The sequence below is a fragment of the Lutra lutra genome, chromosome 4 (assembly GCF_902655055.1).
Source record: "Lutra lutra chromosome 4, mLutLut1.2, whole genome shotgun sequence".
In the NCBI taxonomy this organism is placed as follows: Eukaryota; Metazoa; Chordata; class Mammalia; order Carnivora; family Mustelidae; genus Lutra; species Lutra lutra.
The window spans coordinates 90386698-90407424 of NC_062281.1; the positions used below are offsets into that span (position 1 = coordinate 90386698).

The window sequence follows — 20727 nt, forward strand, 5'->3', positions numbered from 1 at the left end:
CATTATCGGAGGTAAAAAGAGACAGTAAGACCCCAAACAGGAAAAAAAAATGTATTTAATACTTTAACAAAATGCAAAATAAAGTACCCAAGTTACAAAACATAAATTCCTTTGGTTCAGTAATCACACCACTATATTTACCTTCCAATGGCTACAAACATCATCCCCTCAAAGTGAAGTCACACCATCCCCCTCATACTGAAGACATCATGCCAAAACTATCTCACATACCCCACTGTCCAGTGGAACCACAGGCGACGTACAAGAAGCTGGGCTGTGGGGCAGGACGAAGAGGGACCAGTTGGTCTGAAGGGAAAAGGGAGACTCTACACATGCAGAACAAGTTGGTGGGGAGTTCTCTGCTGGGTCACAATGGGATGAATTATACCCCTGTACATGCTACGTGAGGCTGAGTCCCTTGATACAATCACATAGAAATATAGACAATTTGGCCACCCCGAGCATTCCCAGGGAGGAGAGAAATGAACAAATACAGAGAAACCAGGAAAGAGGTGATGGCAACAAGAGGCAGATCACAGAATACCAGAGAATATCCAGTTCAGATCCTTAATTTTACAGATGCGGCAGATGAGGCCTTGAGAAATGAAGTGTCTCACCAAGAGACACAGAGTTCACGGCAGTTGGTGTAAGAACTCCATACTTCCTTTCAATATGAGCAAGAAGAGAATGGGGCGGACAAGAAATTGCCAGGCCTCCAAGGCACAGCCCAGAGCTGGGCTCTCACTGCAGTTCTTCTGCCTTTTGGGAAGAGTGCCTATGGGGTCTTAAGGCTTTCCTGGATGTCTCCTGAACTCTTAAGCACCAGGGGTCTTCTGGGTCTTTCTTGGGTCCCTGTGGCTCTGGGACCGAGGGATCCAGAGAAACTGAGAGCCAGGCCAGCTGACCAGGACAGAAGATGATGGTCTCTTAATTGCTCCCCACCGATCTTAGAAAAGTCATCATCAGCTCAGAATACAAAAGTAGCCATCTCGGCCTCAGCTATCATACCTAGCTCGGGACAGAAAGAGGTCATGGAGATGGATTCTGCTGAAGGCTGAAAACTAGAAGAGGTGTTTGCAAAGCACACTCTATTTCCTAGCTAGCTGAAAGTAGGTATTCAATCGATAGCTGAATGAATAAGAGCATAAATGAATACACGGAGACAATGAATGGTTCCATGAGAGATAATGGTTCTGTCACAGAGCCTTACGGAGGGGGCGCCTTCTTGAGCTGCTTGCTGGAACTGTGTGGGTATCACACTGTACCCTCGGCAAAGGAAATACAGGAGAGTCAAGGCAGGTTTGAAGAATTCAATTAAATAATACGACCTGTCTGATTGGTAGAGATCTGGGGAAAAAGCAGGAAGCCATCCCTAAAGCAGCTGTTTTCTTTCACTTCTTCTCCCCAGTTCACGAACACAGTACACCAGATCCCGGAGCCACAAAGACAGAACCGCCGACACATCTCAAAACATGCATTTGAAGTGGTTCAAGGAACCTCTCTCTCCATCCTGTGCCCTCCCAGCAGTCACTTCGTAGACAGGGAGGCTGTGGCCGACTGTGACTGTGAGATCTGACTGCACTTCTCAAAGATGGCTTCGGCGGAGAGTTTGGGTAACCCCTGATCCAGTGGGCACTCATCCACCAGGCTGTTCATGGGCGTCGGGGGTAGTGGGGGCTCCTCCTCATCTTGACTCAGTCCGGGAAACAGGGAGTTACCCGCCCTGTCCAGTTCCCTGTCGGCCTGCTCCCGGCACACACCCTCTGTCTCCAGCTGCCCAGAAGGGATCCGCATGGACTCAAAATATGCTGACAGGGCCTCCTGGAGCAGAGGGAGAAGTTTCTTCCGAGAGATCTGGGTGTTGCCCTGAAGATAGGCTTGGAGGTGCGGGTGGGCGCTCGGGGCAGGGGTCAGCTTCAGGGATGGAGAATGGGAGCGTTCCAGAACTCCGCAGATCTACAGAGGAGATGGGGTGGGGAGATGGTGCATAAGGTGGGGAAGCAAACAGCTATGGTTTCCAAGTTAGAGACTTCTTTGACAGAAAAGCATTTTTTTTTAAAAGATTTTATTTATTTGACAGAGAGATCACAAGCAGGCAGAGAGGCAGGCAGAGAGAGAGGAGGAAGCAGGCTCCCTGCTGAGCAGAGAGCCCGATGCGGGGCTCGATCCCAGGACTCCGAGATCATGACCTGAGCCAAAGGCAGCGGCTTAACCCACTGAGCCACCCAGGCGCCCCAAGCATTTTTTTTTTTTTTTAATTAAATCGCCCAGAGTTCAGTATTATTGCTTTGAAAAAAGGCCCATTAGCTAATAATATTTGGAAACAGAAGATGCATTTGAGATCATGTATTTCATTTAATTAATAAGTAAACCCAAGCCTGAAAAGATTAAGTATCTTGAGCAAAATCATGTAGATGATGGGAGAGTCTAAATCGCAACTCAGGACCCCAAGCTCCTGACATAGTGTTGTTTCAAGTGCTTAAAAACTGGATGGATCTTGATCCTTAGCTACAATGGGACAAGCATCTAAATTGAGGTCAGGGGCAAGACAGAGGCATAAAGAATGAATAGATCAAAGATGAAAGTGGGGGCAGAAGGTATGCCAGGCACTGTGTGGGGTCTGACCACTTACAGTTATCATCTCATAGAATCGTCACAACTACCTTGTAAGATTGGTATAGTATTACACTCATTTACAGGTAGGGAAACAGAGGCTTAGATGGATTAAGTCACTTGCCTAAGGTCATAGTTTGAATGAAGCAGAGCTAACACTTGAACCCAGGACCATCACCGAAGCCAGTGTTCGAAACCACTCTTATATAATTTCTACCATGGGAGGAAGAAGAGAAGGTAGGGTACACTGTGAGAAGAAGGGTGCACTGGGAGAGACTTTAGCTATTTGCACAGCTTCAGAGAACAGCAAAGGGGGGTGTGATGGGGAGAAGGCAGGGACATTTTGGAAGGTGGGGAAGGCCCTTCCCATGGCCCTTTCCTTCATGACATGATTAGTAAGAGCCACCATTCGCTGAGTGCTTACTCTGAGCTGAGCAAAGTGCTTGCCATGCGATCTTATGTTTAATGATGACATCAGACTAATCCCTGGATGATATTAGCTATGTACTGACTCAGAAGTCAACTGAGTTGCCTGAGCCCACGGAGCAGGTAAGTGGCAAATCTGGGACAGAAAACATGTCTAGCCTTTTAAAACTATAGTTTTTGGGGCGCCTGGGTGGCTCAGTCAGTTAAGCATCTGTCTTTAGCTCAGTTGATGATCCTGGGACCCTGGGATCAGCCCTGAATTGAGCTCTCTCTCAGCAGGCGGTCTGGTTCTCCCTCTCCCTCTGCTTGCCACTCCCCCTGCTTGTGCGTGCTCGCTCGTTCTCTCTCACATAAATAAATAAAACTGTAGTTCTTCCCACAGTGCCAAACTACCTTCCACTAAATGAATTATATTTGCTTCCAGAAATGACTGAGCCACCCAGGAGTCTCTATAACATGGCTTTTTAATCTGATTTCAAGTTCCTTCTAGACAGGAACTGTGTCTCTAAGTCTCTTTGGAATCTTTCTTTCTCAACAATAGTACTATTAAGGCTATTCACATATAGAGAGAATGGGAAAAAGCAAGGGGGGAGGATTCTGGAAAAAGGTCAAGGGACTCCTATGTAAATATAAGAATCAAGGGGCACCTGGGTGGCTCAGATGGTTAAGCAACTGCCTTCAGGTAAGGTCATGATCTCCACGTTCTGGGATCCAGCCCCATGTTGAACCCCATGGCGGGCTTCCAGCTCAGCAGGGAGTCTGCTTCTCCCTCTCCCTCTGCCTCACCCGCTGTTTGTGTTCTTAAAATACAAACATACATACATACATACATACATATATATATATGTGTGTGTGTATATATATATATATGAACCAAGGAGGTCTTCTTTTTTTTTTAAGATTTATTTATTTGAGAGAGAGAGAGCAAGTGAGCACGTGAGTGCACATGCACGGAGAGGGGGGCAGGAGGGAGAATCTCAAGCAGACCCCCACTGAGCGCTGACCACCCCCCCCACCCATGAGGGGCTCCATCCTACAACCCATGAGATCGTGACCTGAGTGGAAATCAATAGTCATACCACACACTCCACAGACCTGGCCACCGAGGCACTTCCCAAGGACAGGTTTTTATAGCACAGGGTGGTGCTTATAAGCAGAGCTCTCTATACAGACCTCAGGCTGCAGAAGAGACCGACTCACCGTCATTCGGAGTGCTGCATGGGGACAGAAAATAGCCAGCTGCCGCACTGGCTCATTATGAGTGTTGAAAAAGATAGTCATGGTGACCAGGACATCACAGCTGTGAGCCTGGCAGAAAGCATGGAGATCTGCAATGAGGCCAGACCTCTGCAGAAAGGCCTGAAAGAGAACAAACCGGGCAGCGATAAGGGCTATAGCAGGACCCTCCTTGTCATCAGCAACAAAATATGCTCACAAAGGGTTTCTTCCCATTTTAACCTAGGGCTCATACTCCTTAAGAAAGGCATCTCATATTTACTCTGTGTTATCTATGTGCTGGGAAGCAATAGGTAGGACAGGGAGAATATAGGTTTTGGGCTCAGATAGAATTGGTTTGAAACTCAGCTCTATGACCTATTAGCTATATGCTCAAGGAGTTTCTTTAAGCACCTCTGCCTTGAGTTTCTTCATTTGTAAAATGAGGATTAAACCGTTATTAAAAGTGATTGTTTTATTTTATTTTTTTAAAAAGTGATTGTTTTAAAACTTAAAGCACGATCACGTGTGGAACATGCCTAGCATGTACAAGGCTCTCCTGCTCTTGCCATCAAACAAGCAAGGCCTTTGTCTCAGAGGTATTTTTATTCCAAGACAGAACAATGGGGCATACAAATAACAACAGACCAGCCAGCTGCGTCCTTGACTCTTCCTTCTTTGCCAATCTCGACTCTTTCGCAAAGTCTCAGGTAGTATTTTCTCTCCTGGATACTACCATCAGCTATTTCAGACCGGGCTTTGCTGACACATTTTTTTTTAAAGATTTTACTTATTTATTTGACACAGAGAGATCATAAGTAGGCAGAGAGGCCAGGCAGAGAGAGAGGGGGGAAGCAGGCTCCCTGCTGAGCAGAGAGCCGGATGTGGGGCTTGATCCCAGGACCTTGAGATCATGACCTGAGCTGAAGGCAGAGGCTTAATCCACTGAGCCACCCAGGCGCCCCTGCTGACACATTTCTAATGTGTTGATTTGTACTGTGTCAATTTATGCTACTTAGCAAGCCTTTTCTGTTCTTATGTTTGCTTCTCAAATGAGGCAGCAGGGGAAGAGACCTGGCTCTCTTGTTTTATTGAAATTATTTAGTATTTTTACATAGTTTTTAGTAGAAAGCTATACAGATGATGAAGGAATGTGTTCAGATCAGGTTGTCAAATGATTTAAATCAATATGACATAGAACCAGCAATAAAATACCATTATCAAAGTTATATTCAGTCACCCATTCAACAAAATTTACTGAGCACCCACTGTTGCCAGGTACTGTCAAAGGTGCTAGAGATACAGCAGAAACAAAAGAGACAGGGTCCCACCTCTGGTGGAGCTGATAAACTACCAGAGGAATATAGGTAATAAACAAGGAAACCACAAAATTGATTACTTCAGTCCATTAAGTGCTATGAACAAAATTCAAAAATTGTTAAGAGATTTTTGAGCACAGAGGATATTATGTCAGTAATAGCAGTCAGGAAAAACTTCTTAAAAGAGGGGACATCTGAATTAAGATCTGAGTGATAAGAAAGAGCCAGCTCTGCAAAGGGAAAAGCCAGTGCAAAGGCCCTGAGGTGGGAATAAGCTTAATGGTTCCAGTGCACAAAAAGAAAATTAGTGTGGCTGCAGCACTGTGAGTGCAGGAGTGGGGCTGGAAGGAGATGAGGACAGAGAGATGAAGGCCAGAACAAGGAGGGCCCTGTAAACCATACCAGGGCCTTTAGATTCTATTCAGAATGCAAAAAGGGATGCCGGGGTGGCTCAGTCGTTAAGTGTCAGCCTTCAGCTCAGGTCATGATCCCAGAGTCCTGGGATTGAGTCCCACATTGGGCTCCCTGCTCAGCAGGAATCCTGCTTCTCCCTCTCTCTCTGCCTGCTGCTCCCCGACTGTGTGTGCTCTTTCTCTCTCTCTCTCTCTCTCTCATAAATAAATAAATAATCTTAAAAAAAAAAAAAAAGGGAATGCAATGAAAAGGAGCAGAGGGAGAGGGCTGATTTGACTGACTTACATCTTTTTTATTTTGTGGTTTTTTTTTTTGGACTTACATCTTATAGAGATCACTCTGGCTGCTGTGGGGAGCATGGTTTGTAGGGTGCAAAAGCAGAAAAACCAGTATGCAGCCTATCACAGTGGTGCAGTGAGGGGTCATGGACTGTTGGAGTGACAGCAGACATGACAAAAGGTACACAGGTACGAGATACATTATAGAGGGGAGCCAGGAGTGAGGGGCAAGGTTGCGCATATAACTGAGGGCTTTCTCTCCCCACCCACACCTCCACCTTGCTCTTACCTCCAAATCCATATATATTGCACTAATGGCCACCTTGGTGCCTTGTCGGAAGATGGTCTTCTGGTCCTTTCTCAGCATCTGCTCAGTGGTCAGTCCTAGACAATGAATGTGAGACCAGGGGTCAAACAAGAGAGCCCAGGGTCCCCTGACCAGGAAGTTGAGGACACCAAGATGGGTCAAGGATGAGGAAAAACACAGCCCCTCTTTGGAGGCAATAGGGAGATAACCAAGAATGTAAATTACATAATATAAAATTATTTTGAATAACTAAGTCACAATAGTTGCTGTTTCCCCTTTCTTCACAGTTTTAACTTTCTACAAGTACATGTGGCACTTTTCTTTCTTTTTTTTTATGTCAACAGGTGGTATCTGGGCAAAAAAAAGTTTTTTTGTTCTCCTCCTTTGTCCTTTGTATATTTACCCTCAATGTTTCTTCTACTTCCCTAAACAATCATCTCGATCTCACTCAGATAATTTAGTATTCCTTCAGCAGATTTTACTTATATACCTGTGTTCCCTGATTAGGCTAGAAACCTGACAATCTTTTTTTTTTTAAATTTTTTAAAAAAGATTTTATTTATTTAAGAGACAGAGATCACAAGTAGGCAGAGAGGCAGGCAGAGAGAGAAGAAGGGAAGCAGTCTCCCTGCTGAGCAGAGAGCCCGATGTGGGGCTCGATCCCAGGACCCTGGGATCATGACCTGAGCTGAATGCAGAGGCTTTAACCCATTAAGCCACCCAGGAGCCTCGAAACCTGACAATCTTATATATTCCTCCTATTCCTACCCAATAGCCAGGATAGAACAATCTAGTAAATGATTGGTAAGTTCATGATCAGACTCACATACTACCTTGGTTCTCTCTGCCATAAAGCTTAAATCATTATGCATACTCTGAAATTGTTTCAGTGGTGTTCAAGAATACAGTGAACAATCAGGGCACCTGGGTGGCTCAGTTGGCTAAGCAGCAGACTCTGGATTCTGGCTTAGGTCATGATCTCAGGGTCATGAGACTGAGCCCATGTTGGGCTCTGTGCTGAGCATGGAGCCTGCTCAGGATTTTCTCTCTCCCTCTGTGCCGCTCCCTGCCAACTCTGCATGCTCTCTGTCTCTCTAAAAAAAAAAGTACAATGGGGGTGCTTGGGTGGCTCAGTGGGTTAAAGCCTCTGCCTTCGGCTCAGGTCATGAATCCAGGGTCCTCGGATCGAGCCCCGCATCTGGCTCACTGCTCAGCAGGGCACCTGCTTCCCTTCCTCTCTCTCTGCCTGCCTCTCTGCCTACTTGTGATATCTGTCAAATAAATAAATAAAATCTTAAAAAAAGTACAATGAACAAGTCTTGCCCATCTGTTTTCTCACATGGAAGGGAGAGGAGTCAGTTTACTGTTTCACACCTGATACATCAAACTTTGCCTTTTGTAGAGAGTCAAAGATGTCATTTCTCTTGGGCAGATCTGGGAAGAGGGCCTCCAGTTTCTCCACATATTTGCTGTCTTTTGGGGTTGCCTTTCCAACTTTCACGTCCATGTTGACACAGTCCAGGATGATTGTTCCTGTAAAGACAAGACAGAACTCAAATCCTATGACCTTCCATTCGCGCCCTCTAGAACACATATAACCCTCGAACCAGACAGACATAATACAGAGAAGACCACGTGGCAAACCCACTGAAAATGAAACAAGAAACTGGGACTATGTCTTGAGTAAGACTTCCCAAATCCAAACTAAGATGTAGGCAGGAAAACAGGGAAAAGGCAGAAAGGGTGCCTGAGCATCCCAATCATTGGAGAATTTGAAATCAAGTCAGAGAGAGATGACCTCCCTTCTGTAGGCCAAATTCCATTAAAGAAACTTATAAGTTGGGATAGAGTCTCACATCAGGCTCCCTGCTCGGTAGGGAGTCTGCTTCTCCCTCTCCCCTTGCTTGTGCTCTCTCTGACAAATAAAATCTTTAAAAAGGGGGCACCTGGGTGGCTCAGTGGGTAAAGCCTCTGTGTTCAGCTCAGGTCATGATCCCAGGGTCCTGGGATTGAGCTCCACATTGGGCTCTCTGCTCAGCAGAGATTAAATAAATAAATAAACAAACAAACAAACAAAATCTTTAAAAAAAAATCTTTAAAAAGAAAGAAAGAATGAGGATCCAGACTTTAAAAAAAAAAAAAAAAAAAGACCTTTCTACTGTCCTAAACCAAAAGCCACCCTCACCATGCAGAAGGGCTGCAGTTTGCCCGTCCAAAATCTCTGGCGCCCCCTGCAGGATTCTCTCAGTCACCAGGGTAGCGCAGGACCCCACCAGCTCAACGCAAACCTGGCAGGGAGGGCAGTGTTTCTGCTCGATGGGCCGATGGTCTAGCACCTCTACCACTGCCTCCTCTAGGGCTGCATCACTTCTGTGGGGGGGAAAGAGAAAGAAAGATAGCTAGGGGCACTCCAGCTGGTTCTAACCAAATCTCCACCTCACCCATGAAGGAAAATGCAAATCTTGGGCAAACCACAGGGAACTTTGGGCACTTCCACCTCTGCCTCACTGTTCTCAATTCTTTTCTTTCATGCTGTAACTGAAGTCATCTTTAAATAGTGTGTAAGTGAATTGGGTGAAGTATCAGCCACAAGTATCTTATCCACGTATCTGCTGCCCTTCGGAGTTTTCTTTCTGACACCCTTGACATCCAATCTCTCATTTAAATCTCTCCTGTCACCTCAATCCACTTAATACCCCAATTCCATACAGTTCACCAGATTCTATGGCTTCTATCCCCATCCCCCCACCATGGCTCTGCTACTGCCTTATTCTAGGCCCTCAATATCTCTCACCCAGATCATTCCAACAGTTTTCCTAACCAAAGACCTACTCCCAATCTTGGACAACCCCCCCCCGCCACAAGCTCTTGGCTATAAAACAGCTGAATGATCATTTGAAAAATGCAGATTTGATTCTGTTAGGATCTGGAATAAATATAACTCACAATAGTCCCCCACGACCCTAACACCAAGTCTAGTCTCCTTGGCAGGGCCTACAGGGTCTCTACCATCTGGTCCCCACTGACCTCACTAGTCTCACCTCTTCGTCTATCCTATTTCTCTGTCACATTTTATGCTCCAGTCAGGCAAAACAAATTCCAGTTCTCCCAATTCACTATGCTATTTCATGCCTGCCTGGCTTTGCTCATATTAATTCCTTTCTCCGCCTGGATGCTCTTCCTAACTATTTTGCCTCCCCACTCCAGGAACAAAAACTCAAGAATGAGATCAAGGGTCAACTCTCTTAGAAAACCTTTCCTCACACCCTCCACTCCCCTTGAGTACATTTCACTACCCCATCCTTCATGCACCTCTTGTCCTCTAGAGTGTCGGTTATCACACACCTCTAACACCCATCACAATGCAACTAATGAGATATTGCCTTATATAGGAAATAATTAAAAATAAAAATTAAAAATAAGAGTTGCAACCATTATTCAAAGGCTTCTACTACAATAAATCTGCCACAAAATAATGGTACCAAAGGCAGATTTAAATGATTTGAGTTCTCCTTCAGTTTGACCTCTCCATGTTTTTGCTACTTGCATAACTGAAGAACTAACAGTATTTTCTGTATCTGATATGACCTAGCAATCACAAGTGGCCTGTGAGATCCCCAAGAGAAGAAATTCTTTCTTCCTCTATTTCTTACTCATCAGAACTCAACATGGCACATGATAAATATCGGCTTAACTTCCTTCTACTTACTTGGGTAAGACATGATGGTCAACAAGGATAAGGGTGAGTTGGCCAGCTTGGTGCAAGGCATGGAGGTCAATCTCATCCCGGAAAATCAAGAGGGAATCTGGAATGTTAATCTTCTGAAGGAAGAAGACATTGTCACCTCGTAGAGGTAGCTCAGCACGATTTATATTTAAGACAGGCACAAAGACTTCCTCAACCTCTGTCGTCTGGATCAGGAAAGTGAAAAGAACACGTTTGGGGATAAACAGGAAAAATGTTTGGGGACAAATGGGAAAAACAACAAGAATATTGGGACTAAAGGAGATGTGATCTTGGGTAAGTCACTGCCTTTTTCAAAGCCACAATTACCCAGTTGATAAAAATAAAAGGACAACTCTTGCCCTCTCTCCTCCTTAGCATAACATGAAGGTCAACAAGAAAACTCATGGAAAAGACCTAGTTCTAGATATTGCAGAGAAGGGATTATCAGTCTTCAAGAGCTGACCTGGGCATGACATCACTGGTACCCAGAAGAACTCAATAATCAACTGCTGAATATTGCTTTATGATTTATAAATTCTTCAAAATACATCTATTCATTTGATCCTCCCAGCAACATTGCAAAATAGTATTTCAGTTTCTACAGATGGTAACCTGAGACTCCACAAAGTTAAGGAATTTAACTGACCCAAGACTAAATAGTGTTAAGTTGCAGAGCTGGGTCTTGCATCCAGATCTTTTCATTCTAAGGGACTCTGTCACTAAGGACTCACCTTTGCCAGGTAAAAAGCCAGGGCAAGAGCTGACACCATGGAGTCCAAATCACAGGCTTCATTTCCCAGCACAACGTGTAGCGGCCGGGACTCCTGGTGAGGAAAGAGAATGGGACACTAGAAACATCTCTATTTCCATTTACCTTACACGAGAGCAGGGCTTCACAAACCTCTTTTTTTTAAATTTTATTTATTTATTTGACAAACAGAGATCAAAAATAGGCAAAGGCAGGCAGAGAGAGAGAAGAAGAAGCAGGCTCCTGGCTGAGCAGAGAGCCCGATGTAGGGTTCGATCCCAGGACCTGGGATCATGACCTGAACCCACTGAGCCACCCAGGCGCCCCACACGCCTCTTCTTACTGATCCTCACAGAGGAGGTAGACCAGATAATCTTACAGGTCCTCATTTCATGGATGAGGATATTGACTAGCTGAGAGGACAGCCATGTTCAGCTAAGTTTAAGCATTCCACCTGCACCCCGTAAGTAGAAGAGTGCCCTTTCTTCTACTACACTGTCTCCTTGATTGTCAACTTAAAAAAAGAAGAGCAGTAAATAATTCTCTAACTTCTTACGCTTCTTTGGGCACTGGAGAACTCAAAGGTAGAGCAGTTGAGGTAGCTGACGTATTCAAGCCATTATCAACCCCAATTTGTTTTTTGTTCCCCGACCCCCGCCATTTTCAAAATAGGGAAAAGCATCCTTATAGTTCTGAATCCTAAGAGGTGAAGAGCTCTTGAAAATAAAGGTAAAAATAAAATCTTGTCCAGTCATCCAGCCCATGAAAACTCTCCCAACCCAGAGAAGCCACACTGATAACCAGATACAACCAACACTCTCACTACCCAGGACCCAGACACTTTTCCCCAGCAGGTTCAGATTAAAACAAGAACACTTGGGGCGCCTGGGTGGCTCAGTGGGTTAAAGCCTCTGCCTTTGGCTCAGGTCATGATCTCAGGGTCCTGGGAGAGAGCCCCGAGTCAGGCTCTCTGCTCAGCGGGGAGCCTGCTTCCCTTCCTCTCTCTCTGCCTGCCTCTCTGCCTACTTGTGATCTCTGTCAAATGATTAAATAAAATCTTAAAAACAAATAAAACAAAACAGAACAAGAACACTTACTGCTGCTGAAACTTTATTTATTTTTAAAAGATTTATTTATTTATTTGACAGACAGAGATCACAAGTAGGCAGAGAGGCAGGGAGAGAGAGAGGGAGGAAGCAGGCTCCCCGCTGAGCAGAGAGCCTGACTCGGGGCTCTCTCCCAGGACCCTGAGATCATGACCTGAGCCAAAGGCAGAGGCTTTAACCCACTGAGCCACCCAGGTGCCCTGGAACTTTTATTTTTATTTATTTATTTATTTATTTTTTAAAAGACATCTATTTATTTATTTGACAGAGAGAGAGAGATCACAAGTAGGCAGAGAGGCAGAGAGGAGGAAGCAGGCTCCCCGCCGAGCAGAGAGCCCAATGCGGGGCTCGATCCCAGGACCCTGAGACCATGACCTGAGCTGAAGGCAGAGGCTTTAACCCACTGAGCCACCCAGGTGCCCCTGGAACTTTTATTTTTGTAATTTATTTTTATCATTTACTATTTAGTATTTTTTAAAGTAATCTCTACACCAAATGTGCGGCTTGAACCCATGAGCCTGAGATCATGAGTAGCACGCTCCACCAACTGAGCCAGCCAGATACCCTGGAACTTTTATTTTTAAAGGCTTGAAAAGCCTGGCTATTAATAAGAATAGAGGAGGGAGGAATATCTGCTATTACTAACCTCGTTCCCTTGCATCTCCCTAGCTATCAGAGTCTTAAATAAAATGCATTAAAAACCACAGTGCCGGGGCGCCTGGGTGGCTCAGTGGGTTAAGTCTCTGCCTTCGGCTCAGGTCATGGGTCTCAGGGTCCTGGGATCAAGCCCGGCATCGGGCTCGCCCCCCATCGGGCTCTCTGCTCAGCAGGGAGCCTGCTTCCCCCTCTCTCTCTGCCTGCTGCTCTGCCTACTTGTGATCTCTATCTGTCAAATAAATAAATAAAATCTTAAAAAAAAAAAAACAAACAAACACCACAGTGCCCACAATAGCAGAGACAAAACAGAGTTTTGCTTTGTTTGGAAACATTTATTTTATTGAATATGCCACACACTGCTCTAATATTTTTACATGCATGAACTAACCATTTAATCTTCAAAACAACCCCAAAGAGGTAGATACTTTAAGAATTATTATTTCAGGGGGCGCCTGGGTGGCTCAGTCATTAAGCGTTTGCCTTCAGCTCAGGTTATGATCCCAGGATCCTGGGATCGAGCTCCACATCAGGCTCCCCTGTTCAGCGGGAAGCCTGCTTCTCCCTCTCCCACTCTCCTGCTTATGTTCCTGCTCTTGCTCTCTATCAAATAAATAAATGAAATCTTAAAAAAATATAACTCTTTAGGGGCACCTGGGTGGCTCAGTGGGTTAAGCCTCTGCCTTTGGCTCAAGTCGTGATCTCTGGTTCCTGGGATTGAGCCCCACATCGGGCTCTCTGCTCGGCGGGGAGTCTGCTTCCCCCTCTCTCTGCCTGCCTCTCTGCCTATTTGTGATCTCTCTGTGTCAAAAATAAATAAATATATATATATATATATATGTATGTATGTATGTGTATATATATATATATATATATATATATATATATCTTAAAAAAAAAAAAAAAAAGAATTATTTCAGGGATGCCTGGGTGGTTCAGTCGGTTGGCCGTCTACCTTCGGCTCAGGTCTTGATCTCCTAGGATTGAGACCCACATTGGGCTCCCTGCTCAGTAGGGAGTCTGCCTCTCCCTCTGCCTGTCACTTCCTCCACTTGTGCTCAACTCTCTCTGACAAAGAAATAAATAAAAATCTTAAAAAAAAAAAAGGAATTATTATTTCATTCTAGGAATGAGCGTTCTGCCAGATACAATGAGACCATAAAGTCCATGGCTCAGCTTAGGGCACAAGAATCCTCTTACTTTTGAACTTCTATTTCAGCCGCCCTCTGACAAAAGAAGGAGTAAGAGACAAAATGAGACATACCAGTTACAGCAGAGTCTCCTAATTTAAGTACTATTGGCATTTTGGACTGGATCATCCTTTGCTGCGGGTGGGGGCTGTCCTGTGCAAGCGAGGGTGTTTGGCAGCATCCCCAGATTCTACCCACTAGATGCCAGGAGCAATCTCAGACATGATAATCAAAAATGTCTCCAGATTTGCCAAATATTCCGGGGGTGGGGGCGGGGAAGGGGCAGGCAAAAATCACTACCAGCTGAACACTACTGGGTTCCAGACAGGTGAAAATCCAAACACTCTGACTGCTTCAATCAGGAAAGATTTGCTAGATGCAAGAGTTTCAAAAAGTAGGAAAGGGGTTCAGGGGAGCAAAACAGCAATGAATGGTTATCAAGTAATGTGCTATAGGAGGAAAGGGAATCTAAGCGAACCTAGAATCATTTTGCCTATTTGGCTGTTACCCACTCCTCTCCCTCCCCCAGAAAGCTACAGCCAGAAAGGGATAATTTTACAGACCTCTGGTGACATAAATTGCCCTATCTAGTGACTAGATAGGGTTTTTTTTTTTTAAGCTTTATTTATTTAAGTAATCTATATACCCAACATGGTGCTCAAACTCACAACCCAGAGATCAAGAGTCAGAAGCTCTTCCAACTCAGCCAGCCACGCACCCCAAGTTTTTTTGTTTTAAGCTACCTTTTTGCGCATCTCTGGCTCCCAACACCCCAGAGAAGTACAAAACGCAGAGGTTACCTGTCGAGGTTTTGCTGAAAGGACCTCTGGGGAAAGTGTGTCCTTTGGTTCGTCCCTGCACCCATTTATCCAAGGCGCCTCATGAGTGGTAGCCCACACTCACTCATACTGAACAGGAGAGGAGAGCAGAGGTTCTTCCCCAACATTAAACTCTTTTCCTAATATATATATATATATATATATATATATATATATATATATACCTATCGTATATATACATACCTACCGTAACTCCTCTAACTCACAAGTCCTCCTCCTGGTACAAGAGAAAGCCCCCCCCCCCGGCCCATTTCCTGGATACCAAGAACTGCCCAGATGGCTATGGACCCAAGGGACAACAAAGCGGTCAAGGTGAGTGGCTGCAGAGATAAGGAGCTCACTGAAGTGTAAGACGGGCACCATGGTCCCTAGAAAGGGAACCATATTATAGACACGCGTGGCCATATGGTTCTGACTCTGGAGAAAAAAGGGATGTGGAACGGCGGGAAGGCCGAGCAAGCAGGACAGACCTAGTGCTAGACCCCCAAAGGAACTTTCCAAAACTCAGTCCCATTAGTGCTGGTTCAGCTGAATCAGGACAAGTCAGATCCCCAGCATGGAGAGAAGGCTAAGCAGAAAAACAGAAAGAAGGGACCACATACAACTAACTCTGAGGAGAAGGAAATCCATGGGAAGGTGAACAACTAACCCCTTGCTCAGGCAAGCCAAGAGAGCAGCCAAAAGGAATGAATACAAGAGGAATCCTCTGGCACTTTTGCCACATCTTGGAAGAGGACTGAGCAGGGACTGTGGTGGCCTTCCTTTAGCCGTCAGGGTCCGCCATCACCCCAGTCTGTCCAGTCTATGCATCACCCACAAGACATGCTGTGCATATCCCCAGCTCTGCCCTTCATGCTCTTTGTTCTTCTGTCAGAAAGCAGCAGAACTGTCATTTGAAGAGATCACAGACTAGGGTTGAATCCTGGCTCTGCTGCTGCTTCTAAAGATTTCATGTATTTATTTGACAGAGAGAGAGAGAGAGAGAACACAAGCAGGGGGGAGTGGCAGAGGGGGAGGGAGAAGCAGACTCCCCATTGAGCAGGGAGCCCAATTCGGGACTCTATCCCAGAACACTGCGATCATGACCCGCGCAGACACCCAAATGACAGAGCCACCCAGGTCCACACTGCTCCCCCCACCTCCAGCTCTGCTTCTTACTTGCTGTGGGATTTGGGCCTCTCTAAGCTTCATTTTTTTGTTTTATTTTTTAATTTATTATTCTTTTTATTTTTTAAAAAAATTTTTAAAATTTATTTGACAGAGAGAGAGAGATCACAAATAGGCAGAGAGGCAGGTGGGGGTGGGGTGGGGGGGGAGCAGGCTCCCCGCTGAGCAGAGAGCCCGAGGCAGGGCTTGATCCCAGGACCCTGAGATCATAACCTGAGCCGAAGGCAGAGGCTTAACCCACTGAGCCACCCAGGCGCCCAGGCGCCCCATCATTTTTGGTTTTAAAAATGGTCATACTGTAACCAATTTCATGAAGTTGTTCTGAGGACTAAATGTGATAACCCAGAAGTGCCTACTCTCTGGTTGGAAAGATGAGCTGGCTTCCATCTTCTTTCTCTACCTGTCCCTCCTGGTCCATTCATGCCACCTAAAGCCCCTGACTCTGTGTTGCCTTCCCTGACCACCCGCACCACAGCAATCCTCTTTCTCCAGACCTCCAGCTGCCAGCACTTGTGGCTCTCATATGGAACTCGCTATCTTTTCGTGGGCATGTGTCTTAATCTTGAAACATAGTTTATGACTCTGGTGACTAAACCCTCTGCTGTTCAAAGAGGGACACTTTGAGAATGAAAAGGGGTGCAATTATCTGTTGTGCGCGAACAAACTGAAACTCTCCTGGGCTGCCCACTTATAAAATACCCTTCTCCTCTTCATTTAGGAAGAACACAGGTTAACTCTTAAGCCCCACCCCCACCCTATCCTCCACCAGCTGACAGCACAAACGAAACAGCCTCGCTTTTCTGTCAGAGGAAGAGTGGAGGGCAGATCCAGCTATACTTAGAGCATGAGGAAACCTGAGCTGCCAATGGAAGAAATACAATCTGAGAGCCCCAAGTAAATATAAACTTTTCTGCCTAACGAACAAAGAAACCAACAAACAAAAAAATACACCCAAACCCCTAGTCACAATGACTAGACCCTGAGGCTCTTTGTGACCTCAGTGCGGGGAGTGAGGATGAGCTCCACTTGCCTTCTGAAGCTGAATATGGTCTCGTGCCTCTTCTACGAAAAAGTTAATGAGAGAGGGGAAAAAAGGAGACAGGGAGCCAGAACCAGAGAAGCCCTCCCAGCACAGAAAATGGAAAGGACTGTGGTGTCTGAAGAAGAGCCAGCCACTCCTGATTCCTGCCTTCTGCATTGAGCAGTATAGACAACACAGATTATCTGAGGGCTGCTGGATGAACGCTTTGCCTACATTTGAAGGCGGTGCCACCCTGAAGCAAAGGTTTTCCCCAACTAGTAGTGAAAGATGAGTCACCATGAATAGGACATTTAGTTAAACAGGATTTCTTCTAAATGGAACATCCCACTATCTTTATGGCAGAGGCTGTAGAAAATTTATCTGGTATCAGATGCCAGAGGAAAAAATATATCAAGAGGAGAGGTGGCTGGTTATAAGCTGTCTCTATCCTGTGTAAAAGTCAAGCACCCACATTTCCCGAAAAGTTAATATAGCTTAACGGAAACAAACTTTTAACAGAGTCTCTGTCTAAATTGTGTCTTTCTTTACACAAGAAACAACAGTGCAGCCTCTGGGGAACTGGATGAGGAGAAGAAAAAAAGATCTGAGGAACAAGTTCTTTTTCATTTCGGATCTTCTTTGTATTTAAGTTTTTTCACTGTGTGTATTTTACCACTTCTGTAATTAAAAGCTAGCTAAATTGTTGGCCATCACCTGTACGTCTTTCCACCAGTTCCTCTGCTAACAGTCCTAGAGTTCGATTTTCTTATTTCTCCCCGCCCTGGCTAGGCTGTGTGAAAAGATCTCCAAGATACAACTTCACCTTCACAAATTTGGAAAAAGAAATATCTAGATTTTGCTCCTTAGGAGATGAATTCAGCAAAAAAAAAAAAAAGGGGGGGGGGGTTCAGGATACCACCAATACTGGAAAAACCCAGTATTTTTCAGCTTCAGACTGCTGTAGGAGATATGCTATTAGCCTGGAGGGACTCTAAAGTGTAGATGCTGAAGGATGGATGCATGCAATGAAAGGCTATTTGGTGAGGTTTTGGGGCCAGGGCTCTTTACCAAATGGTGGAAAGGAGACCCATCATTTGGGTTACTGTTGGGGGGCAGAATTCCACTGCTTAGCACTCAGAAGACTGCCACAAAGATTCTACACTGGTCCTTCAATGACCTCCCTACAGTGGAAATCACAGGTAATGAAACAAATTGGCTCCAAATTGCTCTATGCTGGGGTGCCTGGGTGGCTCAGTCGTTAAGCCTCCACCTTCGGCTCAGGTCATGATCCAGCCCCGCATCTGGCTCTCCCTCTCCCACTCCTCCTGCTTGTATTCCCTCTCTCACTGTCACTCTCTGTCAAATAAATTTAAAAAATCTTTAAAAACAAAACAAATTGCCCTATGCATTAAATCAACGTTCCCCAAATTTGCATCTCATAAGGAAAAATTCAGTGCAACTGGTAATATTAAAATGGTCCTTTGCCCACCCAGGTGCCCCTAGGATTTGTTAAAGACCAGAATTTATCCACCAGGGGAATCTGCAGGGTTTAAGACACTTCAAAAGGGAGCGCCTGGGTGGCTCAGTTGTTAAAACGTCTGCCTCCCACTCAGGTCATGATCTCAGGGTCCTGGGATCCTCCCCACTGAGTCTGCTTCCCCCTCTCTGCCTGCCTCTCTGCCTACTTGTGATCTCTCTCTGTGTGTCAAATAAATAAATAAAATATTAAAAAAAAAAGCCACTTCAAAAGGAAAGCATAGTCAACTATTTGTCTAGGTCTCCACATGGGCAGTGTCACTTGAAGTAGGGGGCCAGGTGACCTCCTAGAGCCTCGCTCTGGTCAGCTTTTTGCTACTAACTGGAAAGAGCCTAATGTTGCCTGACCAGTCCGTATGGCCGGGAGATTCCAACTAGCTTAGAGTACCAAAAATAAGCCAAAATAAGTTAAGCTTATAGTTTTGATTCCAAACACACTTCGCGCTTATCCCTTCCAGGCGGGGGATTCTTACATAATTTAAGTGCGTTAAGGCCAAAGAAGAAAACTGGAGGCAAAGGAATGCAAGTTTGGGGTCAACAATAGGTAGCCTGCAATACTGAGCATGTTTAGCTTAAAAACATCATGATTCTCTAATCTAGAAGGAGTTCGGTCCCCCGGACGAAAACAGCTTTTCTGAGGTAGTAAGGCCGTGGGCAAAGGTTCTCTCCCACCCCCGGGGCTCACCTGGAGGCCAATGGACCAGAGAGGCCGGGTGAGCGGTGAACTGAAAGAGGGGCGGGGAGAAAGGGATAAATAAACCTAGCGCCGCACGACAAGGCGGTGGCGCGGCCCTCCACCTTTTGACGGAACTGACCCAGGCGACCGCGAGCAGAGGCTCGGGTTCCAGATCCACGATTCCTCCTCCCAGCTCTAGGGGAGACCCCAAAGGCAGAAGCCAAAAACCGGGAGACTGAGCAGCATTCCCCTCAGCTAGGTTCTCTTGCCTCACTCCCCCGGCCCCAAGCCTGATCTGATCCCAAGCCCCCTCCCCACAATGCCGTGTTCCCTCCCCACACACCATCGGGGCTCCCCAGATTCCATATCTTCTTTCTTTCTGGACCTCATGCTTCATTCCGTACGATCACAGATTGGGATTCGTTACCTGCAGAGCGGCTCGACAACCCTGCAGGTAATCCTCCATGGTGAAGTCCCAGGTGTGCCACCGCCCCTGGCCGTGGAGAAGTTACCAGGCGAATGCGCCCCGCCCGGGGACTCAGGGGCTAGGGGCGAAAGTCAGGAGGCGGGACTCGAACCCGCCACACAGCTATTCGGCCCCAAGCCCCCGGAGGAAGTGCGTAATCCGGCACTCCTGGAGTGCGACGTTGCCCCGCCCGCAGCGGCGGAGGCGGAGCTCTGCGCCCAAAGACTCACGGGACCCCCCTTCCCAGAGGCGCGAAGCGGGGCGTGGCGCAGGGCATCCTGGGAAACGTAGTCCAGGAGTTCCGAAAAGGCCCCAAGAATGGAGGGAAGGAGAATTTTTTGAGATTACTCATTTGACAGAGAAATATATATGTGTCACAGTAACCTGTGTTTGTGGCATCTGAACTTTCACTCTCGAGTTAGGTTAAGTATAGCATATTTCCATATAGTACATCGAGCATTTGGTTGGCATCTTAAATTACAAAAGGCAGAAACAGTTCTTAGTCTTCCTTTCTCGAATTCTCTCTTTTACCATACTGACCCATTGCCGCCAATTTTCTGCTCTCCATGTTATAAAAACATTAGAATAATCTTTGACTCCTCTTCTTTACTTAATACCTACGGTCTCTGGCCAATTCCTGCTGCTACTTCCTTTACAACTCAGTAGCCTGTTTGTCTATAACCTCGGCAAATCTCTTTTCCTTTTCCCGGACCATTGTAAACTGGGTTTCTTTGCTCAAACTGCCCTTTCAGCCTTCAGAGTTGCTTGAAGTTTCATCCTCCCGCAGCCCTGTAAGTCAAGTTAGGAGGGCCCTTCAGAATGTAGAGCTGGGTTCCAACCTCCCTTAACTGCCAACTTCCAGCCCCACAGTAGTGCAGAGTAGTGCAAAGAAGTATGCTGTCATCATTAAATGCCCCCTCTCTTATTGATCCATCCCTTTATTTCTTACTGCCAGCTTTTCTGGCTCCCCTCTCTCCTGCCCCAAGAATTGGAAGGAGGTGACAGATGGGAAGCAGGCCTGTGCT

The 20727-nt window shown here is 45.9% G+C and overlaps 1 protein-coding gene across 2 annotated transcripts; it reads right to left on the reverse strand.

Moving 5' to 3' along the window:
- Positions 1–35: 35 nt before the first annotated feature.
- Positions 36–19869, reverse strand: PRUNE1 (prune exopolyphosphatase 1). 2 transcript variants are annotated; one of them, XM_047725709.1, is made up of 8 exons: positions 19664–19869; positions 11031–11123; positions 10282–10484; positions 8758–8942; positions 7947–8105; positions 6555–6649; positions 4240–4398; positions 36–1956 (listed from the first exon to the last, which is right to left on the reverse strand). In XM_047725709.1, exons 1-8 carry the CDS (start codon positions 19700–19702, stop codon positions 1528–1530), a joined length of 1362 nt encoding a protein of 453 aa, XP_047581665.1. In that variant the 5' UTR covers positions 19703–19869; the 3' UTR covers positions 36–1527. The 2 variants fall into 2 exon arrangements, with proteins under 2 accessions (XP_047581665.1, XP_047581666.1); XM_047725710.1 differs by lacking the exons at positions 8758–8942; positions 11031–11123; positions 19664–19869 and having other exon boundaries at positions 10282–10480.
- Positions 19870–20727: the final 858 nt, after the last annotated feature.